We start from the raw sequence: 21,841 nt of genomic DNA, 5'->3' as shown, positions 1-21,841 counted from the left end.
AGTGTCCAAGGTTGAGAGGGTGGCTGAGGGCTCATTCTTGGGGCTTGCCACTCTGACCCTTGTCTGACATGTCTCTCCCCAGGGCCAGAAGGGGGAACCTGGAGAGATGGTGAGTGGCTCTTGTGGTGGGGAGAGAATGGGTTGGGGGTCAGTGAGGCAGAGGGAGGTTGGCAGCACAGGGCTCACTGATCATCCTTCCTAGGGCCTGAGAGGACAAGCTGGGCCTCCTGGCCCCCCTGGCCTCCCGGTAAGTGCCCCTCCCCACATCTGTCCTTTGCACCCTGACCAGCACACTGCTCCTCACCTGCTCTCTCCTCTCAGGGCAGGATCGGTGCTCCTGGCCCCCCGGGGCCTCCTGGAAGTGCCATTGCAAAGGGTGAGAGGGTGAGTGCAGACCATTGAGGTTCCCCAAGACACTCCTTGAAGTTTCCTCAGGATTTTTAGAAAAGAGAAGGAAAAAATGGAGTGAGAACCACAGAGAATCCCTAGAAGGCTAAGTGGGACGTTCTAAACCACAGCAGTGATGTTGGAGAAGGGCCAGTGAGCTCCGCTGGAGAGCCTGGGAAGATGATGCTCCAGGTCCTCAAAGCAGGGGCCCTGGCCTCTTCCCTGCCCTTGTGCCCAGGGTTAGGCTCCTCAGCTCAGAGGGGCAGCTTCTCTGCCCCATTGCTCCATCCCCAACAACACTCAGGGGCCTATAGGGTGAGGGTCCAGGTGAAGAGTAGTCAGTCAGGGCTCCTCCAGCGAACCAGGGGCACTGAGGGAGTACCCGGGCCTGCCCTGACCTCTTTGCCTCCTTAGGGCTTCCCTGGGGCAGATGGATCACCAGGCAGCCCTGGCCGCCCTGGGACTCCTGGAACGTCTGGCCCAAAGGTGAGCAAGACTTGCCCTCACAGGTCACATGGTGAGACACTTGGCTTGAGTGGGTGGGGTGACCTGACGGGTCTGACCTTGGCCTCCATTTACAGGGCTCCCCAGGGTGGCCTGGCCCTCGTGGAGAACCAGTAAGTTGCCTTCCCTCCCGGCATCTTTTCAGAGCTCTTTCTGCAGGGTGGGGACCTGGGATGGGGGGGCGGGGTCAGCCTAGGGGGGCCTACCCTGGAATGCACTAGACCAAGCATCAACCTTTATTCTGTTTTGTCCTCAGGGGGAGCGAGGACCTCGAGGCCCAAAGGGAGAGCCGGTAGGTGAAGGAAGGAGGGATGGAGCCAAGCCAGGATGTCCCAGGGAGGAGCAGGGTCGCCCTAGGCCAGACACTGTGCAGGGCCTAAGGCATGATGAGGACTAGCTGGGGACCTCTAGGGGCTTCTCCCACCTCAAGGCTCCCATACCCTGAATCCTGCTTGATGTCCTCTGTTCTGTAGGGAGAACCTGGACGAGTCATTGGAGGCGAAGGCCCAGGGCTTCCTGGGCAGAAAGGCGACCCAGGACTTCCAGTAAGTTCTAGAGTATGGGAGGGGCAAGAGATGTGTGGTGGGGGAATCAATAGGGGGTGGCAAGAGTAGGGCATCTATGGGGTTGCACTTTTTTATTTTATTGTTGGCTGTGCCCATGGCATGTGAAAGTTCCTGGGCCAGGGATCAAACCCATGCTGCAATCACAACCTGTGCCACAGCTGCGGCAATGCCGGATCCTCAATCTGTTGCACCACAGATTGAGGAAACTTCCTATGGTCTTGTACTTTATACTTTGCCTCTTCCAACAGGGTCCCCCTGGATCTCGTGGCCCATCGGGGGACCCAGGACCCCGTGGTCCCCCAGGATTTCCTGGAACAGCTGTGAAGGTGACAGCACGATCACCACATGTTTTCATCACCTCCATGTGATCCAGTGACCTGGTGATCCCATTTAAACCCACACACCCCCTACTGGTTACTCTGAGCCTATGTGACCTCTTGACCACCCTTACCCATGATTCCTCAGTTCCTCCATGACCTTCGTAATCCAATTTGATCTCAAGGCCCTCATTCTTTCTGGTATCTTGGGGAATGGCGGTGTGGTCCAGGGTCATGAGTCATGATCTGTTTTCTAGGGTGAGAAAGGCGATCGTGGGGAACGGGTAAGTGAGGGACAAGGTATGCTGGGTGTGGCTTGGAGTCCTATGCCCCCTGGTCAGCCCCTGACCTGCTCTTCTTTCCCAGGGCCCCCCTGGACCAGGTGATGGCACTGCTGCTCCAGGAGACCCTGGGCTGCCGGTGAGGGAGCATGGAGGCTTTGCTGGGGACCTTGGGTACCATGCTTGGGGATGCGGATAGAGGAACTGGGGGCTCTTCTGGGGCAGTTCGTTGGGTACTGGACCTCAGTATGTGGCTCACATTTTTACTCACTTCCTCCTAGGGTCTTCCTGGAAGCCCTGGACCCCAAGGCCCAGTTGGCCCCCCTGGAGAAAAAGGAGAAAAGGTGGGAGACCTGGCCTCTTGGTGTCCTAGTTCTGAGGTGGGGGCCTGTGGGTGCTGGGGGCAGGGTCTTCTACTCATTTGTTTCTCCTTCAGGGGGACTCTGAGGATGGAGCCCCAGGCCTTCCGGGACAACCTGGGGTCCCGGGTGAGCGGGTGAGTGTGTGAAGGCTGGGCATTCTCAGTGTGGTGGGCGTGGCTCCAGCCTTGACCCTCAGCCACCAACCCTCTACTTTATCCTTATGCCCAAACCCAAATATCTGAACCCGTTTCAGGGCCTACGGGGATTTCCTGGAGACACTGGCCCCAAAGTAAGTGCCATTTTGGGAGGGGCGAGGTATGAGGGGGGACACCTTGGGCCCTATAGGATTAGAGGAGGCCAGAGGATCAGGAGATAAGGGTTCTATCCAGGTCAGGGCCTATGGTTTCAGAGGTAGGTGATTGGAGTTGGAGACATTTTATCTGCATTTGATGGTGAACTCCCCACTCCTACCTCTCTCTCCTTAGGGTGACCGAGGACTAACAGGGGCTGTGGGTGAGCCTGGAGAAAAGGTAAGTGCAGCTTGAGGGACTCTCAGGGCCCCGGAGGGTCTGGGGCCAGGCTCAGCTCTGACCCATTCTTTTCCATCAGGGTGAACGTGGATCCCCTGGACCAGTGGGACCGCAGGTGAGCCTACTGACCCCAGTGCCAGCACCAGCCGGCCTGGACCCTGTGCACTCTCCTGGGTCTGACTTCTCGCCCTTGAACTCCACCGCCCCTGTCCCTCCACCCCTTCTCACATGACTACTGATCTGTGCTTATGCAGCAGGCTCTAACCCTCAACCCGGGGACCCGCTTTTAGCTTGCTGACCTGCTGAACTGACCTTGACTTCCACTCACCTAGTTATCTCTGTCCTCCTGATGAGTTTGACCCCTGCCAACCTCAATTCTTTTTTATTTTTTCCCCGCTTCTTAGGGACACACCTGCAGCATATGGAGGTTCCCAGGCTATAGGGGTCGAATCAGAGCTGTAGCTGCTGGCCTACACCACAGCCACAGCAACGCCAGATCCAAGCCATGTCTGCGACCTACACCACAGCTCACGGCAACGCTGGATCCTTAACCCACTGAGCAAGGCCAGGGATCAAACCTGCGTCCTCATGGATGCCAGTCAGATTTGTTTCTGCTGCACCACAACAGGAACTCCCTGCCAACCTAAATTCTGATCTTCTGGGACCCTTGTTCTGAACCACTAGCCCTTATCTGCCATAATCCCCCTGCTCCTACCCTCCTGGGTCAGCATTTCTGTTCGTCTTCCCCAGGGGCCGCCGGGAGTTCCTGGACGTCCTGGAGCTGAGGGTCCTGAAGTGAGTCTGTGACTGTGGTGGGACCAGGAGTGGGGCTTTCATGTGTTCCTCCCCATCCTGGGCTCACGCTATCTTCACGTGCAGGGGCCACCAGGACCCACTGGCCGCCGAGGGGAGAAGGTGGGTCATGGGCTGGGGTCCGTCCTTCAGGTACCAGGGATTGTGGAAGGTGGGATACTAGGACCTTGGGTTCCTCGGTGGGTCCCTGACCCTTCCCTGTCCCTGTCTTTTCTCCATAGGGGGAGCCTGGTCGTCCTGGGGACCCCGCAGTGGTGAGTGAAGGGAGGGTGGGGCTCTAAGCACAGCACAGCCCCTCAAGCAGTGACCTGCCTGGAAACCAGTGTTCCAGGCTGTGACCCTATAACCTTGGGACCCTGGGCAGGCTCAGAGCTCTGACTCTCCTTAGGCCATTACATGCCTTCCAACTCCTGGCTGTGAGCCTGTGACCCCTTGACCACTGGACAGGTCACGAGCCCTATGTGACCCCTGACCTGTTTCCACTAGTGACCTTGTGACTTCTGGTTCTGTATAACCCCAAACCCAATCAAGTCTGTACTAGTTTGATCCCCAGGCAAGGCCAAGCCATGTCTGTCCTATTTGTTTTCAGGGACCTGGAGGTGCTGGAGCCAAAGGAGAGAAGGTAAGTCTGGTGAGAGGGAAGGGAGACTATTATGGGGTTGAGATCAAGGTCATGGACCTTCCCAGGGCCCCCTGGAGGTCATGAGGGTTTTGGCATGATTGCTGGGTGGGTGGGGGTCATGGAGCCCAGGGTTGGCGCTGATGGTTTCTGTCACCTCCAGGGAGACATGGGGCCCACTGGGCCTAAAGGAGCTACAGGAACCAAAGGGGAGCGGGTGAGTATGTGGAAGTGTTTAGGGGGAGTAGGGAAGGTGAAGGTTGTGTTCCCTGTCCTCTGATCATTCCCCACAGGGCCCACCTGGCTTGGCTCTTCCTGGAGACCCTGGCCCCAAGGGAGACCCTGGAGAGCGGGTGAGTAAATATGGGAATGGGGAGTGTGACAGAAGGAGATGAGGTAGTGCCTGGGAGCCCCAACTAAGTCCTCTCCCCTTTCCTCATGTCCCGCAGGGTCCCATTGGCCTCACTGGCAGAGCAGGACCTCCGGTGAGTACCTGTGACCTTGGGAACGCCAGTGTTTCTGGGGTCACCTCCTCCCCAAGGTCACCTCTGCATCACTGTTGCCTCCTCTATAGGGTGACTCAGGGCCTCCTGGAGAGAAGGGAGACCCTGGGCGGCCTGGTACCCCAGGACTCGTTGGCCCCCGAGGACGAGATGTAAGAGGGCTGGGCTGGTGGTGCAGGGGGATGGGGAGGAGAGTATTTCTGGTATCACTGGGGGTTTGGGGACCAGGACTGACTCTCATGTCTCACAGGGTGAAGTTGGAGAGAAAGGTGACGAGGGCCCCCCGGTAAGATTCCTTCCCACTGTGGTTTCTAATCCTTTACCCTTAAATTGTGATCCCAAGGGGCTGGGAACTCCACCAGGTTATCCAGTCCATTCCCCTGCCTCCTGTCCAGCTGGTGCCCAGGCTCTTCTCTGCCATTACTCCCTGATTTAGTTTGAGCCTAACTCACCTGCTTGGTGTGGTGTTCTCTCTACCACCAGGGTGACCCAGGATTGCCTGGAAAAGCTGGCGAGCGTGGTCTTCGGGTGAGGCTTTGAAGGGAGAAGTAAGGAGGGTGATGGGAGAACTTCTAGGAGGTGAGCATGAAGGTGATGGGAAAGTCTGACATGGTTTTTGAGGTGATGGAGAACCTTGGGCAGTATGGGGCATCATGGCGCATCTGCAAAATGCTGGGAGGGTCTTCTTAGACCAGCTGCTCTTTTTCAGGGGGCACCTGGAGCTCGGGGGCCTGTGGGTGAGAAGGGAGACCAAGGAGATCCTGGAGAGGATGGACGAAATGTGAGTCCTGACCTCTGACCTCTAACCTCTGCTTCATTCCCCAACCATCCAACTCCCAGCCTCTGACCCTGCCAGCTCAACCCTGCCGTGCAAAACCCTCACAGTCCTCATTTCCTGTGACCCCTTCATCACAACCCCCAAAGGCCACCAGGATTCCCACAAGTCCTTAGGGTGTCTCCAAAGCCCCCCTAAATGGCTGCCTTTTCTCCCTGATCCTGACCTTCTGACTTTCTGCAGGGAAGCCCCGGACCATCTGGATCCAAGGGTGACCGTGGGGAGCCAGTGAGTAGTGCTAGCGTTCCGGACTCGGGAGGGATAGAGGGTTCCAGTGCTCAGTCTTGCCAACACTTCCACTAAGGGCCTGGAGGTCAAGGTGGGGAGCCCTGATGGCCACCTCCAGGCCTGACCTGCCTTCTGGGTTTTGGCATTGGGGCGCAGCAGGGTATTTGGGGGCAGAGTTAATATTGGGGCAAACCTGAGCCATACCCTGGGGCCTCAGGGCTTCTGCTGACCATAATTATTTCCCTCCCCAGGGCCCCCCAGGACCCCCTGGACGGCTGGTAAGGGATGACTGCGTCTGATTCTCTGTCATCTCCATCACCTTCCCCTGTTGCCCTGACGTGGTGTGCCCTCTTCCCTTCCACTGACTCTCACTTCCCCCACTGCCCCCTGAGGTTTTCACTGATCCTGTAGCCTCATTTCCCCTCACCAACCCCTCTTCCACCAGTTGAATTATTCTCCCTGGCCATTCCCCCCACAGGTGGACACAGGACTTGGAGCTGGAGAGAAGGTATTAGGTTCCGTGGGTGGAGAGAAGCTGTGAGCACAGGATGGCATCCCAGCATGCCCATGACAGGTTCTGCCTCAGGCATGCTGGTGGCCCTAGTGCTGGTCCCTCAACACGCCTGTCTTTGCTGCAGGGGGAGCCTGGGGATCGTGGACAGGAGGGTCCTCGAGGACCCAAGGGTGACCCTGGTCCCCCTGGAGCTTCTGGGGAGAGGGTGAGTGTGCCTGGTCCCATGGGGACGTGTGGGCCTGGGAAAGCCTGCTCTGATTTCTTCTTCCCCCTGTGCTCAGGGCATCAGTGGACTTCGGGGGCCCCCAGGTCCACAGGTGAGTGATGCACTTTGCCCCTTCAGCCTAAGTCCTCCTCCTGCCCTCATCTCTCACTGACTTTGCTCCCTGCAGGGGGACCCAGGTGTCCGAGGCCCAGCAGGAGAAAAGGTGAGAGGGTCTGTAGGTTTTCCAGCCGTGAGCCCAGGTGCTCAGATCCATCTCCTCCTTTGAGGACTCTTACTGTTCTATTTCCCTCAGGGTGACCGGGGACCCCCCGGCCTGGATGGCCGCAGTGGGTTGGATGGGAAACCAGGAGCCGCCGGCCCCCCTGGGCTGCAGGTGAGTCGAGGTGGTTGCTGCTGGCTCATGCCCCCTCCCTACCCCCTTTGCCTGGCTCCAGTCTCACCTGAGTCTTCTGGGTCTCAGTGAGCTCTGAGGCCAGATGGGGCACCTGTGTCTCTTCCTAGTACCCTGCCTTGGGTGGCAGTGGTGGTGGGGATGTTACTGCCCGACAGGCCTTAGGTTTACAATTACTAGTGGCCCTGTCAGCAGGCAGTGCCCCTGACCCCAGGACCACTGTAGACTCCTTGACTTGAGTTTCTCCTCAGGGAACTGCAGGCAAGGCCGGGGACCCTGGGAGAGATGTAAGTACGGGGAGATGTTAGGGTGGAGGGTGGCTCAGGGGTGAAGCATGAACTGTAGCCCAGACATCATAGTCACAGCATCAGTGGGGGTAGCGGGAATTGGTCAAGCCCTGTCCTTGGATCCCAGTCCCTGGCAGGCAAGTTTCAGCAGAATACCACTTTCTTTTTATTTATTTATTTATTTATTTTTTAAACTAATATTTATTCAGTACTTTTAATATGCCAGGTACTGCTAGGTGTTCTTTTTCTTTCTTTCTTTCTTTCTTTTTTTTTTTTTTTTTTTGCTTTTTAGGGCCGCACCTGCAGCATATGGAGGTTCCCAGGCTAGGGGTCCAATTGGAGCTGCAGCTGCCAGCCTACACCACAGCCACAGCAATGCCAGATCCAAGCCTCGTCTGGGACCTACACCACAGCTCACGGTGATGCCGGATCCTTAACCCACTGAACGAGGCCAGGGATCAAACCTGCAACCTCATGGTTCCTAGTCAGATTTGTTTCTGCTGAGCCACGACGGGAACTCTGAATCCCACTTTCTGAGCTTCTCTTCCTTGGAGGCTGTAGTAAAATCTTGAGTGTTCTTCCCTTGGGAGTTTCAGCAGGATCTCCCTACCCTATGGGGTCTCAGCCATGGGACCTCAGTAGCACTTCTCAGTTCTGAGGGGTCGCTACACTGGAAGAGTTTCTTCGTGGGGTCCTCTGAGTCCATAGATGTGCCCACAGGGGATATCTCAGTGGCCCTCTCAATCTTAGCAAAGACTTTTCCCAGGGACTTCCAGGCCTTCGAGGAGAACAGGGCCCCCCTGGCCCCCCTGGTCCTCCTGGAGCACTGGTGAGTCCCACTTTCATGGTACCCTTTGCCTCCTTATTGCCTTCACCCCAGCTTTGACTTCTGACCAATGATCTGTTCCCACAGGGAAAGCCAGGCGAGGACGGCAGGCCTGGCCTGAATGGGAAAAACGTGAGTGTCTAGGGTAGACATGGTGAAACCCCCAAAAAATGCTCACATGTGGACACAGCCTAGATGTGTGCTACACCTGTGTACCACACCCACACGCAGATACATCCTGAAACACATGTCCACGCGTGCACATAGCAGCCTCAGGGACGCGGTGAGCTAGGTGGCCAAGCCGACCTGTGTCTGGATGGGCCAACCCAGGCCAACATAACCAGAGCCTCGAGCACAGGTGAAGAGCTGCAGATGCAGGTGGGAAGCCCTACCCAGGGATATTGGAGGCATGCTGACATACAGACACCTGTGTCCACACTCAGATGCTTGCTATGACATGGCCCCAGGCCACACGTGGACCTCTATAAAGACACATATCCAAGGCCCCGGCATGTGATGCTTGGAGGGACATACCAACACATGCACTCGTATCCACAGTCACTCACATACATATGGCCACACCTAGTGAGGTAAACACAGGATTGCAGACAGATACCAAGACACACACAATGCTTCATTCTGTTTGGTCTGATGTGAGTTCTCTGCCTGCAGGGAGAACCTGGAGACCCTGGAGAAGACGGGAGGAAGGTGAGGCCCCGCACCTGGAGTCTGCTGGGGCTCAGGCTGGGGCCGTGTCTGAAGCGCCTTTGTCTTCCTTAGGGAGAGAAGGGAGATTCAGGCGCCCCTGGGAGAGAAGTGAGTGCTGGAGTCTTCTGCAACCTCTGACCCCTGACCCCGACCCTGTGATGTGTGGCTCTACTCCTTTCTGGAGACTTGGGGTCCTCATTCTGGCTGCATCCTCTACAGGGTCATGATGGCCCCAAGGGTGAGCGTGGAGCTCCTGGAAGCCCTGGACTCCAGGGCCCCCCAGGCCTTCCAGGGCAGGTCGGCCCCCCTGGCCAGGTGAGTGTCCAGGGTAGTTCCAGGACTTGGGAGCAATAGGGGCCATTATGTTGCCACCCTGGGAGGCCACCATCCTGTGTTACCTCTTTGTGTTCTGTCCTGTCTCAGGGTTTTCCTGGCATGCCAGGAAGTTCTGGCCCCAAGGTGAGTGTGAAAATGCTGGGGGATAGGGGTACGATGGGGGCCTTCCCAGGGTGAGAGCAATATCCCCACTGTTCATTCTCTGTTCTCAGGGTGACCGTGGGGAGATTGGACCCAAAGGGGAACAGGTGAGGCCCCCACATTTTCTACCGGCCACCGTAGCTACAGCACCCACATATGCACTCCCTGACACACGCCCTGCCCCCCCCATCCTGGGTCCAGCAGCTTGTCTCTTGGTGTCTGTAGGGCCTCCCAGGAGAGCGTGGCCTGAGAGGAGAGCCTGGGAGCGTGCAGGTGAGTGAAGCCTGGGGCCTGGTCCTTGACTGCTACATGCATGCCTGTAGGGGCTACCTCTGTCCCCTCTACTTGCCATGAGGCCCACAGGTTATGTCCTGTGTGCTCTGCCTCCTGCTCTGTTTGGATTCCTATAGCCTTGCATTGAGGGGACCCTGGGCAATGGGGTCATGCCAGGGAGGGGCTTCCACTGGCCTCGAGCTGCCTCATCGAAGGGCTAAAGGGGCCTCTGGGCAAAAGGCCTGAGGAAGAGGGCATGGAGGTTGTTTTGGGGGATGGTGTGGGGACTTCTCCTGTGAGAGCAGCCCCTTACCCAGTTTGTGTCCCCAGAATGTGGAGCGGTTGCTGGAAAACATTGGCCTCAAGGTAGGTTGTTTGGGGGCCGGGCGTGGGGGCTGGTGGGAACCCCAGGGCGGGCCAGGGCATGGGTGGCTGCAGTAGTGACGCTGCTCTTCTGACCCCTCACTGTCACTCAGACGTCTGCCCTGCGGGAGATCGTGGAGACCTGGGATGAAAGCTCTGGCAGCTTCCTGCCTGTGCCTGAACGGCTTCGTGGCCCCAAGGGCAACCCAGGCGAGCGGGGCCCCCCAGGCAAGGAGGTATATGTTGGCTGCTCAGTTGGGGTGTCCTGTGGAAGGTGTGATTGAACAGCCACCAGCATTTACTCTTCTGCTCCTTCAGGGACCCATTGGCTTTTCAGGAGATCGTGGGCCAAAGGGAGATCGTGGAGACCCCGGCCCTCAGGGGCCACCTGGCCTGGCCCTTGGGGAGAGAGGCCCCCCTGGACCTCCCGGCCTTGCTGGGGAGCCTGGGAAGCCTGGTATCCCTGGGCTTCCAGGCCGGGCTGGGAGTGTGGGGGAGGCTGGAAGACCAGGAGAGAGGGTAAGCCTGGTGGTGGGCAGGGATACCTGGGGAAGAGGGGTCAGGAGGAGCTAGACTCCCCACGGGCACAGCCCCCACCCTGCTATTTGCATTTCAGGGAGTGCGTGGAGAGAAAGGAGAACGTGGAGAACAGGTGAGCTGGGTGGGACTTCACAGGGCCAGGTTACCTACGGGCTGTGCTGGGACGACCATACATTTCCTTCTTTTCCGCAGGGCAGAGATGGCTCTCCTGGCCTCCCTGGACCCCCTGGGCCCCCTGGCCCCAAGGTGATCATCCCAGCCCTGCCCTAGGCCATGACTGCTGTCCCCAGAAGGCTGCCATTGGCTTGGGCCCCAGAAACTCTGTGTGGTGACCCTGACCCCATAACCCTTCAGGACCCTGTGATCTGGGGATGACCCTCCGTGCTTCTGTGACAGACACATCTCTCTCCTGTGACCTTATGTTTGTAGGTGGCTGTGGATGAGATAGGTTCTGGGCTCTCTAGAGACCAAGGACCTCCTGGACTCAAGGGCGCTAAGGTCAGTGTATGGGATCAACCCGAGGCTACCCCTGCCATGGCACCACAGCTTGGCTTGACATGTCATCCCTACAGGGGGAGCCAGGCAGTGACGGCGACCGAGGCCCCAAAGGAGACAGGGTGAGGCCTCCCACCCCACCATGAGTTTCCCCTCCTCTGTGGGGGCTTGCTGGGGTGGTGTATCCTTGGGCACATTGCAGGGATGGGGGCTCAGGGCACAACAATATGCTTGCAGGGCATGCCAGGCATTAAGGGCGACCGAGGAGAGCCTGGACAAAGGGGTCACGATGGCAGCCCGGTGAGTCCTTGCCCCATGAGGCACATGCGTGCATGCACACGGCTCTCCCTTGTATTGTCTGGACTGGAGTCTGCTTTGCTTGGGACTGTCTAGGGGAAAGCTGGGTTGGGGGAACAAGGACAGTGTTGCCTTCAACGTGTTCTCTCTAGGGTCTACCAGGAGAGCGTGGTGTGGCTGGGCTTGAAGGGAAGCCGGTGAGTAGTAGCAAGAACAGCCGGCCCAGGTTCTGGGGAACAGGTGCGCGCTGCTCTGTGCTGGCTGCTGTATGCACATGTCACCAGTTACCAGTGACAGGGATGTTGTGCTTGGGTACCTGGTGTGAGTGCACATAGGCCCATGAGTACCATCCATGTGGGCAGCCCATGGATACAGGGTGATTTGTGCCTGGGAGTGAGAGGGGTGCAGAGGTGGGGCCCCCAGACAAGGCCTCCAGAGGGCAGGAACAGGCCTAAAGGAAGCCAGACTGAGGCTTAGCATCCCGCTTCTCTATCCAGGGTCCACAAGGTCCGAGGGGGGTCCCTGGCCCAGTGGTGAGTACCCCAGAACCCTCACCCCTCGAACTCCCATCCTGTGCCCAACCCCTACAGTGGGCACTGCTGTCACAGTTTTCCTGGTGGGGTGGTTCCCACTCATCTGGCTCTTTCTTCAACAGGGTGGCCATGGAGACCCTGGACCGCCTGGTGCCCCGGTGAGTGATGGGGAAGCATTGCCTGGTGGGGGTGGGACAGGTGTCGGTCCCCACTGATGAATCAGGTGGATAAGTTGTTTGAGTTACTCCACGAGTCCAGATGGATAATTCAGACCCCTGTTTCCTGCCCTTGACACTTTTCTCTAGGGTCTTGCTGGCCCCTCGGGACCCCAGGGACCTTCTGGCCTGAAGGTGAGTATAGGCGAGTGTGGGTGTGTGACTGGAAGGAGGGGGCGTCTCAGAGCAGCCCGTCTGCACCAGGATAGCATCTGCCAACCTCCTGGGATGCCATTGCCCTGCAACACAGCCAAGCACCAAGGGGCCCCGTCCATGTGGGCTCTGCTTGAGAACCAGGGCTGAAGAGCCTCTCGTCAATCTGTGGGGTCATGTGGTCTCTGGATTTTTGCAGGGGGAGCCTGGAGATACAGGACCACCAGGACGGGTGAGTGGCCCAGCCCATGGGCGAGTCACAGGGAGCTGGATGGGGTTGGCAGTGCCCTGACCTTTTTCATCCCCCAGGGCCTGCCTGGACCTACTGGAGCTGTGGGACTTCCTGGCCCCCCTGGCCCTTCAGGCCTTGTGGTGAGTGAAGCCCCTGAGGTCCCTGCAGGGGCAGCCTGTCCTTGCCCCCTAGGCCCCATGCTCTCCACGTCTTTCTCACATCTGACTTGTTTCCCTCAGGGTCCTCAGGGGGCACCAGGTTTGCCTGGACAAGTGGTGAGTTTTGGGGGTCAGGGCTGGGCTCTAGGGTCAGGAGTCAGCGGGCAGACCCCTGACAGAGCTCTCTCCTTCTCAGGGGGAGACAGGGAAGCCGGGAGCACCAGGTCGTGATGGTGCCAGCGGAAAAGATGGAGAGAGAGGAGTGCCTGGGGTGCCGGTGTGTGTTCTGGGGGGAGCTCTCTGTGGGTGTGTGATGGGGATCCTGTGCCCAGCTTGTCCCTGGAGGGAGAGGAGGGCTGGGGGCTGGAAAGGCACTGAATTCTGCCCACTGTTCTGCCATAGGGGTCTCCAGGTCTGCCTGGCCCTGTTGGACCTAAAGGAGAGCCTGGACCCATGGGGACCCCTGGACAGGTGATTTCCTGACCTCCACCATCTGCATCAGCTTCTCTGCCCTATCCCCAACCCTAGTTTGCACCTCCTATCAGGATGGCAATGTGGGAGTAGGGAGGTGGCAGGAGGCCAGGTAACTCACCCAGTGTTCTCCCAATCCCCTCACATCCTGCAGGCTGTGATCGGGCCCCCTGGAGCAAAGGGAGAGAAGGTGAGTGTGTAGGAGGCTCGGGATGGGGGCTAAGTGGTGGGAGCCAGGGAATCTCACTGAGCCCTCCCCCTCATCAGGGTACCCCTGGAGGCCTTGCTGGAGACCTGGTGGGAGAGCCGGTGAGTGTGGAACCTCCACAGCACAGTTCACCCATCCCTGTGACCCTCACCTTCTGTAATCCACCCCACATGGCCCGGGTCTCTTGCTGTGCGTCTCAGCTGTCAATGACCCTGACACCCCGGTTGCCGCTAACCCCTCTCTTCACAGGGAGCCAAAGGTGACCGAGGACTACCAGGGCCCCGGGGTGAGAAGGTGAGGTGGGCCTGGCCCCTGGGCTTGAGCACCGGGCAGAGACAGGTCCAGTTGGGTGGCCAGACACCCTCACCACCCTTTCTGTGTAGGGCGAAGCTGGCCGTGCGGGGGAGCCTGGAGACCCTGGAGAAGATGTGAGTGTGGGGTCTGGGCGAGTCTGAGTCTGGATTGAGGAGTACAGCTGTGGATGTGAGAGACCATTCCTGGGGCTGGGCACGTCTGAACCCGAGTTCCTGCGTTCAGGATCCTGTTCTGGGAGCACTTGGGGGTCACGCCTCCCGGCTTCCACGTTCCTGTCTTCAGTCTGCTATTCCTCACTGTCTGAGGGCACATGCTCCTGTTTGATCTCCTAGGTGTCTGGACCCGTGGGAGTCCTTTTTTTTTTTTTCATTTTAGGGCCACACATGCGGCATATGAAAGTTCCCAGGCCAGGGGTCAAATTGGAGCTTCAACTGATGGCCCACCCCTCAGCCACAGCAACACTAGATCTGAGGCGCATCTGTGACCTATGCTGCAGCTTGTGGCAACACTGGATCGTTAACTCACTGAGTGGGGCCAGGGATTGAACCTGCATCCTCATGGATACTAGCCGGGTTCTTAACCTGCTGAGCCACATGGGAGTTCTTGTGGGCCTCTCCTTAGCCATGTGTTCATGCTGCCCCCTTGTCCACCCTCTCTGTTCTCCTGTATCCAAACTCATGTCTGCGGTCACATCTAAGCTCCCCAGGATGGGATGTGTCTGTGTTCCTGCTCCTGTCCACACTCCCATAGACCTCATATCCTCAGTCCCAAGTGTCTGTGGTCGCACCTGAACTGCTGCGAATCTGTGGTCACCTCGGAACTTCCCTCTGACTGTGCCCTCAGGCGTCTGTGGTCACCTCTGAGCTCCCCAGGGAATGTTCTGGGGCCATGCCTGAGCTCGGACTTCATGTCTGTCCCTACTCTCTCAAGTACTGTTTACTTTGTTTTTTTTTTTAGGGTCAGAAAGGCGCTCCAGGACTCAAGGGTAACAAGGTATGTGTACCCTAAAGCGTCCCTGCTGAGGGTCATGGTCCTGAGACTCCCTGATACTCATTAGATCCCTCTTTCCCTTGAAGGGTGACCCAGGAGTTGGGGCCCAGGGGCCCCCTGGGCCACTTGGTCCTCCAGGTCTGAAGGTAAGTCAATGCCCCATCACTAGTGGTGGGGCAGCAGCAGGTGGGGTAGGGGGTCCTGGAGGTGGGAGAAAGAGGGTATTCTGAGGCTAGACCTGGGAAAGGGTCCTGTTGAGGCCACTCTTCCCTTTGTTCTCTCTGTTTCAGGGAGACTTGGGCCCCCCTGGCCCCCCTGGTGCTCCTGGTATTGTCGGATTCCCTGGTCAGACAGGCCTTCGAGGAGAGATGGGTCAGCCAGGCCCCAGTGGAGAGCGGGTAAGGTTGCTGGGGGCAGCATGTGGGCACTTGGTGACTTCCTTCCTGACCTGGTAGCAGGTCAGGAGAAGAACAGGGCCCATGCCAGTCATGGGGGCTCCTGGTCTTGGGGGCAACAGTGGATGAGGAAGGTTCCCAAGTCACCCTTTGCTTCTCGCTTAATTTTCCCATAGGGTCTGGCAGGGCTCCCAGGGAGAGAAGGAGCCCCAGGTCCCTTGGGGCCACCTGGACCAGCTGGGTCAGTGGTGAGTAGAAGGACCCAATGCCGCATGTCTCTGACTTCTGTGAGTTCAAGTCTGTCCCTGTGAGGACTTGTGCTGGGGACTAGCATACCTGCACCCTGCGGGGCTGGGTACGCGTGTGCCTTTAAGGAGCACAGCACCCTCACCTCACTCTGCCCACAGGGAGCACCTGGGGCCCCTGGACTCAAAGGAGACAAGGTTAGATGGGACAGTGCTGCCCACTCTCTCCTGTACCTGTCACCCCTTCCAACCTCCACTGACCTCTGTTCCTCCCACCAACCTCCCTTGATCCCTGTCACCCCCTCCAACCTCCCCTGACCTACTGTGACCCTCCGTCCCCCATCAATGCCCCTCACTAATCCCCACTGTCCTGTTGATCTCCAGGGAGACCCGGGAGCAGGGCCACCTGGGGCCCGAGGAGAGCGTGGGGAGCCAGGTGTCCGGGTGCGTATGTCCTGCTCTTTGGCCATGGCCATCGCAGGAGCCACGGCAGAACCCCCTTCATCACAACTCTTGCCTCTGATTTCTAACTTCTGAGTCACTGAATCTAATGTCACCATCCAGGGTGAAGATGGCCGCCCCGGCCCAGAGGGACCCCGAGGACTCATGGTGGGTCCCCCTAGGGACAATGCCCCTGTGGTGACAGTCCCCAGACTGTGCCCTCTGCAGCCTTCTGCAGCCCTCTGGTTCTCCTTGTCTACTCTCTGGTCCTTTGTCTCCCCAACTCCTCCCCTGCCCCCTGAGCGGTCACCCCACTAGTTCCCCCAAATGCTTTTAGCTCACCATCTTCTTCTCTCATGCAGGGCCCCCCAGGCGGCCGGGGGGAACGTGGGGAGAAGGTAAGGACGTGGGGAAGCAGCCCCTGGGGTGAGTGTTGGTGGGGATGGATCCTGTAATTCAGGATTTGGGGTTTCTCTTTGTGGATGACACATTCTTTCACCTGATAGGGTGATGCTGGAAGCTCAGGGCTAAAAGGTGACAAGGTGAGTGTGGGCATGGGGGAGGGCAGGGGACTAAGGGTGCTCCTGACTCTTCTGACTGCCCACTGTCCACTCAGGGTGACTCAGCTGTGACTGTGGGGCCTCCGGGGCCACGGGGTGCCAAGGGGGACATGGTGAGTAGGTCTGGTCCATGTGCAGACAGTGTCTCCCTTGAGTGTGGAAGGGGCTCCTGTATGGGCTGGGCCAGGGGATCTGGGAGCTCCAGCCCTCAGAGGGTAAGGGACTTCCAGCCCCTGACCCTGTATTTCTGACCCTGACACAGGGCGAACGAGGGCCTCGGGGCTTGGACGGTGACAAAGGACCTCGGGGGGACAGTGGGGATCCTGGAGAGAAGGTATGGGGAAGAGGGTGGGGTGTTCTATACAGGTTCAGGAGGGGCTGTCCCTCAGGCTATGGGGCTTTATAGAGGGTCTGTGAGGACAGGAAGGGCGGGTGGGAGGGGGGCTTTCTGTGGCTCAGAGGAGAAGGGGTTCCATCGGCTGCAGCAACTCTGTCGGGGTGGCTGAGAGGATGGGGCCTCTGGGGGGGCCTCCAGGGCTTGCAGTGAGGTCAGAAAGGGGAGTCTGTGGCCTGTGGCTCAATGAGAAGCCTGCGGGGATGGGAAGGGGGTGCCTTGAGTGTTAGGGCTACTCCAGGAAGGTTTAGGGGCCCAGTGGTAAGAGGAAGTGGCAGGAATCTGGGGGTCCTACGGTGAGAAATGAGCCACTCCATACGCCCCAGTCCCCAGCTCCACCCTGCCGGGGCATGGGCTGGAAGGAGCACCACTGGGTGTGCTGTGGGGAGCAGCACTGGCAACTCTGCTCCAGCTGGCAGGTTCCCATCATTCTCCCAGCTTCCTGCCTGGTTTGGTCCTGATTGTATCCCTCTCTTGGTTACTCCTGCAGGGCACCAAGGGAGAGCCTGGTGACAGGGGCTCAGCTGGGTTGCTGGGACCACGAGGACTTACGGGACCCAAGGCAAGTCCTGCTCCAGGCATGGGCACATCACACATACCTGTCCCAGGGGTGTCCTCTGAGGTTTGGAGGGTCTCCCACCTCCTTTGCTGTTGGTCCAGTGTGTGTGCGCATGCAGCAGACAGGTCAGCTGGGGGACAGTCACATTGAAGGGCTGCCCTCCCTCATTTGTGTTCCCACAGGGCGAGCCTGGTGCTGCAGGGATCCCTGGTGACCCGGTAAGATGCCCCTGCTCCCACAGGGACCCCCACTCCCCCAGGGACCCCCCACTCCCCCAGGGACCCCATCTCAATGTAGTGACCTTTGACCTTATAGTGAACCAGTGCTCTCATGTTGCTCAGAGACCCTTACCTTCACATTAACCCCTATGATGGTTCTACCCACATGGCACACCCTGCCCATGGTGACCCTTGTCCCTGTCCTTCCAGTGACTCTGACCCCCAATGATGATTCTCACCCCCATGGTGTTCCTTGTCCATTACATCCAGAGTGATTTCCTTTGATCCCTCACTGACCTCACATTGACCCCTTCCCTCCCCCCAGGGATCCCCAGGAAAGGATGGAGTCCCTGGTGTCCGAGGAGACAAAGGAGATGTTGGCTTCATGGGTCCCCGGGGCCTCAAGGTGGGCAAGGGCCTGTTTTTTTTCCCCCTAATCAGGAGGACCTGATGTTGGAGGGTGAGGTGTCTGGGGCCAGATACTGGGGTAGCCAAGGTTGAATTTGAGGTGTTAGGTCTAAGGTTGGAGTGTCAGAAGCTGGAGTACCTAAGGCCAGTTTGGAGAGTGGTTTCAGGGTCAAGATGTTATAGAGTGAGGTATCCAGAAGTCACTTTTTCACTTATTTTTTTCCCTCAGGGCGAACGGGGGGTTAAGGGAGCCTGTGGCCTCGATGGAGAGAAGGGAGATAAGGTACAGGGGTGATGAGGGGTTGGGAGGGGATGCAGGGGGCTACGGGTCCTGGAGCCTAAGGCTGACACCTCCACTTGATGCCTGCAGGGAGAAGCTGGTCCCCCGGGCCGCCCAGGGCTAGCAGGACGCAAAGGAGAGTTGGTGAGTGTGGGGCACCCCCAGAATGAGGAGTGGATGGGTGATCCTGGGCCCAGCTAATGCCTTTTCTTCTCCAGGGGGAGCCAGGTATTCCAGGCCCGTCAGGAGCCCCTGGAAAGGAGGGCCTGATCGGCCCCAAGGTATAGGGTCTCCCCACAGTGGATATCGGGAGTTTGGGGTTGGGCAGGAAAGGGCACAGTAGAGTCGTGGAGGGTTGGGTCAGGGAAGTTTGTGAAAGGTTGGGACATTGAAGGGTGAAGTGGGCCTGCTCTTGGGGTTTCAAGGGGGTTGGGGACACAGTGGGGATTTAGGATTAAGGGATGGGAGGTGGAGCAGCACAGCCCTCAGAGCTAAGCGGTTATGGTGGATGGAAGTCAGTTGGGGAGGTTGGAGTGTCAGTGCAGGGGAAATAGGTAGTCAGGGCAAGGGTGTCACAGTGGGGTCGGGGTCACAGGGATCATGGCAGATTGAGGGTTCTGGGCTGGTAGAGTCACAGGTGCTTGAGGTTATAGCCATTGGGCCTGGAGGCTCAAGGGGGTTGAGCTGAAGGAGGCCAGGCTAGAGGGTTTCTCACGCTTCTTTCTGTTCCCAGGGTGACCGAGGCTTTGATGGGCAGCCAGGACCCAAGGGTGACCAGGGTGAGAAAGGGGAACGGGTAAGTTGAGACCCAGGTCAACTGAGGGGATTGCACTGTCTGGAAGTAGGTCCATCTTTGGATGCTCTGATCACTGACCCTGTCCTATCTCTTCCCAGGGGCCCCCAGGAACTGGGGGCTTCCCAGGTCCCAGAGGCAGTGATGGCTCTAGCGGGCCCCCTGGGCCACCTGGCAGTGTTGGTCCCAAAGGCCCTGAAGGACTTCAGGGCCAGAAGGTAAGAGGCCCTGACGTTGAATCCTGACGCCTGAACCACCCTAATCCTTCTAACCTCATTCACCTCTGCAACCCATCCCTCAATAGCCTTGCCCCAACTTCTTTTTTTTTTTTTTTGTCTTTTTGGGGATGCACCCTGGCATGTGGAGGTTCTCAGGCTAGGGGTCCAATTGGAGTTGTGGCTACCAGCCTACACCACAGCCACAGCAACACAGGATCCAAGCCACATCTGTGACCTACACCACAGCTCACGGCAACGCCAGATCCTTAACCTACTAGGCGAGGCCAGGGATTGAACCCATGTCCTCATGGATGCTAGTTGGGTTCGTTAACTGCTGAGCCACGATGGGAACTCCTCCTTGCCCCAACTTTTGAACCTATGATCCCAACTTGTCCTACTTCTGACCCCCACTGCCTCTGACCTTGCTGCTGTGGTCCTTATGTTTGACAGGGTGAGCGAGGTCCCCCTGGAGAGAGTGTGGTGGGGGCCCCTGGGGCCCCTGGAACCCCTGGAGAAAGAGGGGAGCAGGTGAGTTGGGATACCTGGGCTTGGAGTCAAAGGTTGGGGTGACCTCTGGTTCCCTGAGATCAAAGGTACAGCCTGGCCTCATCCTTTACCCCATAGGGGCGGCCAGGCCCTGCAGGGCCCCGTGGTGAGAAAGGAGAAGCTGCGCTGACTGTGAGTGTGGGGTGGAGGGTTGGGTGGGGGCTCTGTCTCCTGTACCCAACACCATGACCCCTGGGCCCTGGACCCTGACTCAGCACTGTCTCTCCACTAACCCTGCATCATGTACCCTTTGTCCTTCTGTGATCCATGGCTTCTTCCTGACCCCTGTGGTCTTGGGCTCTTAGGAGGATGACATCCGGGGACTTGTGCGTCAGGAGATGAGTCAGCATTGCGGTGAGTGGGGCCCAATTCAGAGTGTCTTGGGTCCCATCCCTCCTCCATCCCCGCACCCCTAGACAGGGGCAGGCAACATCTGCAGAACTTCCGGGGTGGGGGTGGGGGGCAAGCTGTCAAGGAGATGGGTAGAGACAGATGGCTACACAAAGGACCCAGGTGCTTCAGGGCAGACATGCTGCCAGGACCTCTCCAAGTGGAGCCACACGCAGAGGTGGAGGGACACGTAATATTCCTGGGTGCCCAGTATGCTCTGTGTGGAGGGGGTGGAGGTGTGAGCAGAGCTGGTTCTCAGGGCCTGACCTGGAGCTAGGGTGGGGGTGGGGGTCTCTGATGGCCCTGAGGGGCATCAAAGTGAAGTTCCTTCTCCTTCCCTCTCTGTCTGTGGCTGCTTTCGCTCATCTCCCTGCCCGGCCGCTCTTGACTTCCTGTCTCTCCCTCTCTCTCTTGCCCTCTGCTTCTCCCCTTCCTTTCTTTCTCTTTCTTTCTCTTTCTCTGCTTCTGCTTCCCTTCCTCTCTCCCCTGTCTGTCAATCTTTCCTGCTGTCCCCCTTATGGCTCTGCCCCATGTGCGTGTCTCTCCCCCTGCCTCTTTCCATCTTTGTCCTCTGCTTTCTGTCCCTGTCTCTCTCCCTGCTGCCTCTGCCCCTTCCAGCCTGCCAGGGTCAGTTTATTGCATCTGGATCACGTGAGTAGTTTTCCCATATTTTCTGCTCCTGGGACTTTCCTCAGCCCAGGCCCTGCTGTGCCCATCACCTGGGTCCTCTCAGCAGGGGCTTTGCTGGGGTGGCAACCATGCTGACCCCAGGGCCCTGTGCCCCTGCTCCTGGCTCCAGGACCCCTTCCGAGTTACGCTGCAGACACTGCTGGCCCCCAGCTCCACCGCGTGCCCGTGCTGCGTGTCTCTCATGCAGAGGAGGAAGGTGAGGGCAGCTGGAGCCATGGGGCACGTGTGGGGAAGGAAAGACATACGTGGGGCTGCTTATGTGTGCGGGGCCCCTGCCATGCCTGTGGGGTCCACGTGCAGAGGACACTGTTGTACACACACATAGGAGACCATGCTGCCCACCCACCCCAAGGGCCATGGTTGGGCAGCACGACCCCAACTCTGCAGTGGCCCCACTCACGACACACCCCACTGTGCGTGCAGGCCAGGTGCCCCCCGAGGACGACGAGTATGAATACTCAGAGTACTCCGTGGAGGAATACCAGAACCCTGAGGCTCCCTGGGATGGCGATGGTGAGACAGGGGTCTGGCCCAAGAGGGATTTGGGGAGGGGCAGGCAGAGCCCATCCCTGCTGACCTCTCTGACCCCTATTAGCCCCAGATCCCTGCTCACTTCCACTGGATGAGGGCTCCTGTACTGCCTACACCCTGCGCTGGTATCATCGGGCTGTGGCAGGTGGCACGGTGGCCTGTCATCCCTTTGTCTATGGTGGCTGTGGAGGGAATGCCAACCGTTTTGAGACCCGTGAGGCCTGTGAGAGCCGCTGCCCACCCCGGATGGCCCAGAGCCAGGGGACAGGTATGGGTCTACTCCCCACCCCATTAGGGGCTTACCCAGATCGCGGACAGGATAGAATCCTGGGTCAGCAGTTGCCTCAGACTGGGGGACCTGCGACAGTCCTCCAGACCAAGGAGATGAATGGAGAAGCCCAGCTCTGTGTGGAGTCCCCAGTATGGTCCCCCTCCCTTAAAGACTCACGTAGGGATCCCTCTGTGTGGGCAGAGCCCCACACCTGTGTTGCCCCCAGCTCTCACAGCGACCCCTTGCCCTCTGCTTCTCTGTGGCCCACGTGTTGGGAAAGGTCAG

The 21,841-nt window shown here is 58.5% G+C and overlaps 1 protein-coding gene across 1 annotated transcript in view; it reads left to right on the top strand.

The window, feature by feature from the left end:
• Positions 1–21,841, top strand: part of COL7A1 (collagen type VII alpha 1 chain) — a 32,206-nt gene that overhangs the window by 10,015 nt on the left and 350 nt on the right. The window contains exons 30-118 of the mRNA XM_013981657.3: positions 83–109; positions 203–247; positions 322–384; positions 802–873; positions 969–1,004; positions 1,148–1,183; positions 1,365–1,436; positions 1,706–1,783; positions 2,032–2,058; positions 2,141–2,194; positions 2,337–2,399; positions 2,492–2,551; positions 2,671–2,706; positions 2,903–2,947; positions 3,027–3,062; positions 3,698–3,742; positions 3,827–3,862; positions 3,982–4,014; positions 4,350–4,382; positions 4,543–4,596; positions 4,673–4,732; positions 4,829–4,864; positions 4,954–5,034; positions 5,133–5,168; positions 5,366–5,410; positions 5,592–5,663; positions 5,901–5,945; positions 6,197–6,223; positions 6,424–6,453; positions 6,584–6,664; positions 6,741–6,776; positions 6,852–6,887; positions 6,978–7,058; positions 7,328–7,363; positions 8,130–8,192; positions 8,277–8,321; positions 8,862–8,897; positions 8,970–9,005; positions 9,117–9,212; positions 9,321–9,356; positions 9,446–9,481; positions 9,600–9,647; positions 9,978–10,013; positions 10,124–10,246; positions 10,329–10,529; positions 10,627–10,662; positions 10,743–10,796; positions 10,980–11,048; positions 11,123–11,167; positions 11,283–11,345; positions 11,495–11,539; positions 11,840–11,875; positions 11,998–12,033; positions 12,181–12,225; positions 12,443–12,475; positions 12,553–12,615; positions 12,715–12,750; positions 12,830–12,910; positions 13,036–13,104; positions 13,259–13,294; positions 13,372–13,413; positions 13,562–13,606; positions 13,696–13,740; positions 14,585–14,620; positions 14,704–14,763; positions 14,908–15,015; positions 15,189–15,260; positions 15,420–15,455; positions 15,642–15,701; positions 15,822–15,866; positions 16,061–16,096; positions 16,205–16,240; positions 16,315–16,371; positions 16,521–16,592; positions 17,143–17,214; positions 17,394–17,429; positions 17,755–17,835; positions 18,067–18,120; positions 18,208–18,261; positions 18,336–18,398; positions 18,851–18,913; positions 19,012–19,128; positions 19,579–19,656; positions 19,753–19,806; positions 19,980–20,028; positions 20,683–20,715; positions 20,864–20,950; positions 21,178–21,267; positions 21,350–21,553. Of these exons, the coding sequence (XP_013837111.1) occupies positions 83–109; positions 203–247; positions 322–384; positions 802–873; positions 969–1,004; positions 1,148–1,183; positions 1,365–1,436; positions 1,706–1,783; positions 2,032–2,058; positions 2,141–2,194; positions 2,337–2,399; positions 2,492–2,551; positions 2,671–2,706; positions 2,903–2,947; positions 3,027–3,062; positions 3,698–3,742; positions 3,827–3,862; positions 3,982–4,014; positions 4,350–4,382; positions 4,543–4,596; positions 4,673–4,732; positions 4,829–4,864; positions 4,954–5,034; positions 5,133–5,168; positions 5,366–5,410; positions 5,592–5,663; positions 5,901–5,945; positions 6,197–6,223; positions 6,424–6,453; positions 6,584–6,664; positions 6,741–6,776; positions 6,852–6,887; positions 6,978–7,058; positions 7,328–7,363; positions 8,130–8,192; positions 8,277–8,321; positions 8,862–8,897; positions 8,970–9,005; positions 9,117–9,212; positions 9,321–9,356; positions 9,446–9,481; positions 9,600–9,647; positions 9,978–10,013; positions 10,124–10,246; positions 10,329–10,529; positions 10,627–10,662; positions 10,743–10,796; positions 10,980–11,048; positions 11,123–11,167; positions 11,283–11,345; positions 11,495–11,539; positions 11,840–11,875; positions 11,998–12,033; positions 12,181–12,225; positions 12,443–12,475; positions 12,553–12,615; positions 12,715–12,750; positions 12,830–12,910; positions 13,036–13,104; positions 13,259–13,294; positions 13,372–13,413; positions 13,562–13,606; positions 13,696–13,740; positions 14,585–14,620; positions 14,704–14,763; positions 14,908–15,015; positions 15,189–15,260; positions 15,420–15,455; positions 15,642–15,701; positions 15,822–15,866; positions 16,061–16,096; positions 16,205–16,240; positions 16,315–16,371; positions 16,521–16,592; positions 17,143–17,214; positions 17,394–17,429; positions 17,755–17,835; positions 18,067–18,120; positions 18,208–18,261; positions 18,336–18,398; positions 18,851–18,913; positions 19,012–19,128; positions 19,579–19,656; positions 19,753–19,806; positions 19,980–20,028; positions 20,683–20,715; positions 20,864–20,950; positions 21,178–21,267; positions 21,350–21,553 (5,041 nt within the window). The remainder of the gene's footprint in view (positions 1–82; positions 110–202; positions 248–321; positions 385–801; positions 874–968; positions 1,005–1,147; positions 1,184–1,364; positions 1,437–1,705; positions 1,784–2,031; positions 2,059–2,140; positions 2,195–2,336; positions 2,400–2,491; positions 2,552–2,670; positions 2,707–2,902; positions 2,948–3,026; positions 3,063–3,697; positions 3,743–3,826; positions 3,863–3,981; positions 4,015–4,349; positions 4,383–4,542; positions 4,597–4,672; positions 4,733–4,828; positions 4,865–4,953; positions 5,035–5,132; positions 5,169–5,365; positions 5,411–5,591; positions 5,664–5,900; positions 5,946–6,196; positions 6,224–6,423; positions 6,454–6,583; positions 6,665–6,740; positions 6,777–6,851; positions 6,888–6,977; positions 7,059–7,327; positions 7,364–8,129; positions 8,193–8,276; positions 8,322–8,861; positions 8,898–8,969; positions 9,006–9,116; positions 9,213–9,320; positions 9,357–9,445; positions 9,482–9,599; positions 9,648–9,977; positions 10,014–10,123; positions 10,247–10,328; positions 10,530–10,626; positions 10,663–10,742; positions 10,797–10,979; positions 11,049–11,122; positions 11,168–11,282; positions 11,346–11,494; positions 11,540–11,839; positions 11,876–11,997; positions 12,034–12,180; positions 12,226–12,442; positions 12,476–12,552; positions 12,616–12,714; positions 12,751–12,829; positions 12,911–13,035; positions 13,105–13,258; positions 13,295–13,371; positions 13,414–13,561; positions 13,607–13,695; positions 13,741–14,584; positions 14,621–14,703; positions 14,764–14,907; positions 15,016–15,188; positions 15,261–15,419; positions 15,456–15,641; positions 15,702–15,821; positions 15,867–16,060; positions 16,097–16,204; positions 16,241–16,314; positions 16,372–16,520; positions 16,593–17,142; positions 17,215–17,393; positions 17,430–17,754; positions 17,836–18,066; positions 18,121–18,207; positions 18,262–18,335; positions 18,399–18,850; positions 18,914–19,011; positions 19,129–19,578; positions 19,657–19,752; positions 19,807–19,979; positions 20,029–20,682; positions 20,716–20,863; positions 20,951–21,177; positions 21,268–21,349; positions 21,554–21,841) is intronic.

The sequence above is a fragment of the Sus scrofa genome, chromosome 13 (genome assembly GCF_054392235.1).
Source record: "Sus scrofa isolate SSC_HxYL_T2T_F1_AM1 chromosome 13, Sscrofa_HxYL_maternal_Yorkshire_Landrace_v2.0, whole genome shotgun sequence".
NCBI classification, from domain to species: Eukaryota; Metazoa; Chordata; class Mammalia; order Artiodactyla; family Suidae; genus Sus; species Sus scrofa.
This window is presented reverse-complemented; position numbering and strand designations above follow the sequence as displayed.